General features: G+C 39.4%; 1 protein-coding gene across 1 annotated transcript; it reads left to right on the forward strand.

The window, feature by feature from the left end:
• Positions 1–2,281: 2,281 nt before the first annotated feature.
• Positions 2,282–3,692, forward strand: LOC116123810 (protein IRX15-LIKE-like). The gene has a single exon (XM_031409540.1). It carries the CDS (start codon positions 2,494–2,496, stop codon positions 3,448–3,450), a length of 957 nt encoding a protein of 318 aa, XP_031265400.1. The 5' UTR covers positions 2,282–2,493; the 3' UTR covers positions 3,451–3,692.
• Positions 3,693–6,000: the final 2,308 nt, after the last annotated feature.

Genomic DNA, 6,000 nt, shown 5'->3' on the forward strand with positions numbered 1-6,000 from the left:
TTTTATAAAATAAATATATCTATATCTAATCTTAACATAATTTATTAGATAAATTAATTTATTATTCAATTGTATGGAGGTTTAGGCTTAGTTAGCCTTGTTAATTAATTAATTTTTCTCAAAATTAATATAACTAAATTCATAATTTACTACGTAAATTGATGAATTAGTTCATAAAACACTATCTCTACTATAACTAATAAAATTAGTCCATTTGTGAAAGGGACAAATCCCATTATCCCAAGTTCTCAACATTGATTAAGTTTAACATCATATTTAGTTGACCAATTAATTAATTACAAGGATAATTGAATTTGTGTAATTTATAAGTCATTAAACAATTATGAATATTCTTATATTGGATTGGTAAATTGTAATAAACAATCAAATTTTTTTTTGGGCCATGTATTATTATTTTGTGAAATTCACAAAGTGATAATACATATATTTAATTATTAGACTCTCTCGTTTAAATTATTTTTTCTATAAATTTAATACAAATATTAGAAAGTATTATAAAAGTAAATATCATAAATTTATACTTGAACATTATATGCAATCTTGCAAAGAAAAAAAAACATAAAATTCTCAATAAAAGAAGGTGGGGCTCCAACCGGGAGGGTGTGGTGGTGACGGGGTAGGTCGGGGATTTTTTTAAGGACCGTCCCCAACCTTATCCCTGACATTTCTGGGGATTCCTTGCCCCATTTGGGTTGGGTTGGGCCAGATCCCCACGGGGTCGGGGCAAACGCCGGTCCCTAGCTATAAATACAACACAAAACGTCATTAATGAGTACTCCAACCTAGACCCATTGTACGAATTGGGCCAATCAAGCATTTATAAGCTCAATGGGTTTATTTTGCAAGCTCATCAGATAATATACTATCAATAAAAGAGCTACTGCTTACCAAAACTTATTTTTATTACACCTAAAACCATTCATGTAATGCATACGGGCATACATACTTGAAAAGTATATACTTGAAAAGTAATAATGTTTTATGTCTTTTTTACATAAATTTACAGAGATGACTAAAACCTGAAAATCAACAAGTGATACAAATAACCACCACCGAATTGTATCAAGATTCAAATACTAGATTGGATAAAAAAACCACACAAAGTTCTTAATATGTTGTTTATTGATAATAATAAAAAAACTGTCTATGTTGCAGTTGAACCAACCTTTAAATAGTTTCCCCAAAAAAACCTAATCCAAAAAATCAAAGAAAAAAGGAAAATTAAACAATTATCAGAAAAGTAAAAAGTCCCAAAACTTCAGAAACTTGCAAAAACACCCCTAAAAAATAAAAATAAAAAGGTCCAAAAAATCATCCGAACGATTCCAAGAGGCTAAAAAACGACAAAACTTACTTTTTAATGAGCCCCAAATTTCACAGCCTTCTGATACTGTTGATACTATTCATCCCATGGCCTGGGCCCCGGCATCAATTTATGACTAGGTACGGATCAACCTTGAATCATAGTATAAGAAAATTATATGTTAACAATACATAATGATTAAATTTCAAATAAAGTCATAAAATCTATGCGTCGTTCGATATAAAAGAAAGGTGTTTGTTCCTAACGAATTTGAGGTATTTTAATTGGAGAAACCAGGTTGGTAGGTGTCTAATAGAATGTTGAAAAAAAAGGAATAAAAACTGAATTAAATTGGAAGTAAATAAGTGCGTGTATAAAATCTCGGTTGTTCTTGTTATGTTCCTCTCCTGTGGACTATTTTCAAAATCCACTTTACTTCTCAAATTGCTAACATGTATTGCTTATTTATGTAAATTAAGTTAAACAACACAGAGAGAGACACCTGTTAAGTATTATAAAAGTACATAAAAGAGTACATACCAACTACGTAAACTGCAAGTTCTGAGTCTGATATATACGATGAACTTAATTTCTTATACAGTCAAATCAAAGTTTGAAATTATGGAGTCCTTTGCAGGTAGATTGTCCCCTTCAATGGAAACTAATTATTGAAGAAATGGTGTGTAGTTTAATAGGTTACGTGAGAAATAAACCTAAAAGGAACAAGGAAAAGCGACTTGTGGCTTGTAATTAGTTATTGGGTCGCTGCAACTGTACCAGCTACCCCTGCTTTCACCAGCTCCAGCCCAACCACCTTGTTTTCTCCTCCTATCCACATCCAATTTTTTGCTTTTTTGAATTCTTGTCGATAAATTAACCGAACTGCCCAGTCAGGATTGCATGGAAACAAACCAAGAAATATTAAATTAAGAGAAATTCATTTATTGTGTTTCATATGCTACCATTTTGGTTTCTAGAATAATGATTTAGGTTATTGTAATGTCACCTTCAACTTCTGCTAATCCCTATTTCTTCAACCATCTCTATTTTCCTTGAGCAATTCCTTTCTTTAAAATCAAACCCTTTTTCTCAATCCCATCAGGATATTCAAAATCTTCTCTACCATCGCAAAAGACCTAGAGAAGACACCGATTTTCTCTGGCAAAACTATGAAGAACAACAACAGCAACACAAAGCTGATTCTTCTCCACCCTTACATCCAAAAACAAGGAACTTCTAATCGTCTATGGCTGCTTGCTTTTGTATCATTCTTCACTATTGCTTTTCTTCTCACTCTTATTTACACAAGAGAGTCCATACCTCTTAAAACAATCACCACTAAAACCCCCATGGCCGCCAAAACTTCTTCAGTTTCTTCTACTTTCGGCAATGCACCATTAGCAACGACTGTCATCAACACTCTCCTCCATTATGCCTCGAGATCAAACGATTCTTTCCGTATGACACACGCTGAGCTCAAACCAATCTCTGATGCCCTCCGCAAGTGCTCATCTCCTTGTAACTTTCTCGTTTTTGGCCTCACTCAAGAAACCCTTCTGTGGAAAGCGCTAAACCACAATGGTCGCACTGTTTTCATCGATGAGAACCGCTACTATGCTGCATATTTTGAAGAGTTACATCCTGAGATTGATGTTTTCGATGTCCAATACACCACCAGGATGAGGGAAACCAAAGAACTGATAGCCTCAGTGAAGGAACAAGTACGTAATGAATGCAGGCCAGTGCAAAATCTATTGTTCTCAGAGTGCAAGCTTGGTCTCAATGATTTGCCTAACCATGTTTATGAGGTTGATTGGGATGTGATATTGATTGATGGGCCGCGAGGAGACGGGCCAGAAGGCCCAGGGAGGATGTCTCCAATCTTCACGGCTGGAGTTCTTGCCAGGAGCAAGAAGAGTGGGAATCCAAAGACACATATTTTTGTGCATGATTATTATAGGAAGGTGGAGAGAATGTGCGGTGATGAGTTCTTGTGCAGAGAAAATTTGGTGGAACATTACGATACACTTGCACATTTTGTGCTGGAGAAGATGGATGAGAATAGTTTTGAGTTCTGCCGCAATAATATTAATACATCATCATCATCAAGAGCTTCATCCACTTAGTCATTTGGATAATCGTCAAGTCATTATCGATCATAAGCACTGTCTCAAGAAGGCAATGGCATAAAGAGGTAAATCTGGTTATTTATCATTTATATGAAATTTTTAGACCTTTTCTGCTCCTGTGGGGATGTAAAAAATAATTTTTTTTTTTTTTTTGGTTTTTGGCAAATCCAACTTGTAATCAGTGAATTGACATTTGAAAGTTTCAATTATAATGAGATTGCTACAGCTTTTGGTACAAATCCATATTAATGGGTGTGATTTCAATTTTTTTTTTTTTTTTTGACCTCTTAAATAAATCATGAGAACCGAATAACTAGAGAGTAGCTATTATAGCTCAAATGGTGAAATGGGATTTATCTTAATGTTAATGAAATGCCAAATTGACAGGATTAATGTGGGCACCATAGTCTAGTTCAACATAATTCGCATCAAGCAAATTCAAGTATCAGTATCACACGAAATACAGCTAACTTTGTGTTTTGTTTAATCAAAAATAGATTAGCATTTTCAAGGGAAAGTCCAGGCTGGCTTAATAATGAACTTAACTATCAAGTGTCAAGCCCCTAACAAAAATTGGATAAGTCGAAGGCTTCATCAAACACGAGCAAATGAACAATTAGATATCGTATTAGCGTCACACATGTAACTTGTTTAATTCGCATTAGAAATTGTTATGCCTGGAAAATCAAGGGCCGACGTGGGAAATCACGTGATGGAGTGTGACATGCTCCCGTCAGAACGGTAAGCGCGCGCCAGACCTGCCAGACGCTATGGAGATCCCACGTGTCCATTCCCTGCTCCAAATCGCGTGAAATCAGTTTGGAAGGTGGGCAATGTGACATAAAGCCAGATGATTTTGTCCTGACATTCACACCAACCCACAGATTTAATGATGATTACTTACATTCATCTCACTATAAAAAGGAGAAGAACCCTTCATTGAGGGGATTCGGCCATTTTACACTCTGAATTAGCTATCCCTCTCTCTCTTGTATCTTTGCATTTACTTTTCACTAATCATTTGTAAGTCAGTCCGCTGTTGAGACCTGACCCACAATATTAATACAACTATCGGTGGACGTGGAACTCGCTACCTTAGCATCCAAACTACTTTAAAAAGCTCTCACTACTACATTTACTACACACTTTATCCATACTCACACGTGTGTCTCATGGCCAACCAGCGTTGCGCACGTGTCGATTAGTTGGTGTCAAAATCCGCATCAACAGTTTGGCACTAGAAGGAGGGCCCGATTTAGTGTTCATCCTTCATCAGGAGAATCTCTAACCTACTGGTCCTACAGCAACAAATGGCCCGCCAACGCGCTGAGGGAGTTCCCCTAACCCAGGGGGATACCTCTTCCAGGATACTTCCAGTTCCACAAAATGCTGCGGTGGATATCCCAGCAACTTCGCAGCTTGACCCTGCCATCAGAAGCTACCTAGAGAGGTTCGACAGTACTCTCTAGACGGTCAACCAAAGGTTGGACCGTTTGGACCAAGGCGTGCCATCTAGAACAGCTGGGGCGGTGTAACCGCCAAAAACGCCTGCAGGTCTCGCGAAAGCGCGGTAAAGGGAAATAGCCAGTGTCGCGAGCACTGCAGCACGTAGACATAAGGGTAAGCAAGTGGCAAAAAGCAAGCCTACGGGCTCCAAAGGGCCAGCGAACACAAACCGTGCCCCAAGCAGGGTTCCGGCAAAGCTGAGACTCGACGAAAAAGTAAATCCCGAGCTGTCCCATTCCACGTCGCAGGTGAACCCAAGCAAAAGTGCTGGCGGGGCGATTCTTATCACCGCCAGCAGAACGATCCTGATTGCTATCATGCGGGTGGTCCCTACACCTCGCGGGACGGTTTGTACCACTGCGAGGGTCGTGAAAATACCCCGCACCATCTATCGCTTCACACGCCTATAGCCAGCGTGTGTCGAGAGCGGCCGGAAGTGCCGGCCGAGGCGAAGAGGAGTCCGACCTCAGGACTTTCCTGAACCGTAATTGTGAGGGCCGGACTCGCATGGGTGAAAGCAATCCCCAACTGGCTCCGTTACCACAAATTGAGGAGCTGCAGCGAGCTCTGGACAGACTGAGAGAGCAGCAAAACGAGCAGGCCCAGGTCACCTCTGCATCCCCCTTCTCTCTCGAAGTGTTAGCTGCTCCACTCCCACCGGGGTTCAGGATGCCCGACATGTGACCGTTTGATGGGAACCATGACCTGTAGGATCATTTGTATGAGTTTAACGACTTGATGGAGCTTCACCAGGTTTCTGATCTTGCAAAATGTCGTTGTTTGGCCGTGACTTTAACTTCTCATGCCAAACGGTGGTTAAGGTCACTCCCAGCGGGATCGATCAGTTCGTGGCCTCAGATGAGCACGACGTTCCTTCGGCATTTCCAAGCAAATCGAAAGTTTTCGATGCCTTTAAGCTATCTCAGCAATATAAGGCAAGAAAGGGATGAATCCCTACAATCCTACATTGACCGTTTCCACAGGGAACTCAACAAGGTGGCTCATGCTTCCGAAGAGTCCATCTGAACACTCATAATAGCT

The sequence above is a fragment of the Pistacia vera genome, unplaced genomic scaffold (genome assembly GCF_008641045.1).
Source record: "Pistacia vera cultivar Batoury unplaced genomic scaffold, PisVer_v2 Contig145, whole genome shotgun sequence".
Taxonomy (NCBI): Eukaryota; Viridiplantae; Streptophyta; class Magnoliopsida; order Sapindales; family Anacardiaceae; genus Pistacia; species Pistacia vera.

Bases quoted from the DNA above. Each gene is read 5' to 3' on its own strand.
- LOC116123810 (XM_031409540.1), top strand. From the start codon at position 2,494: ATGAAGAACAACAACAGCAACACAAAGCTGATTCTTCTCCACCCTTAC.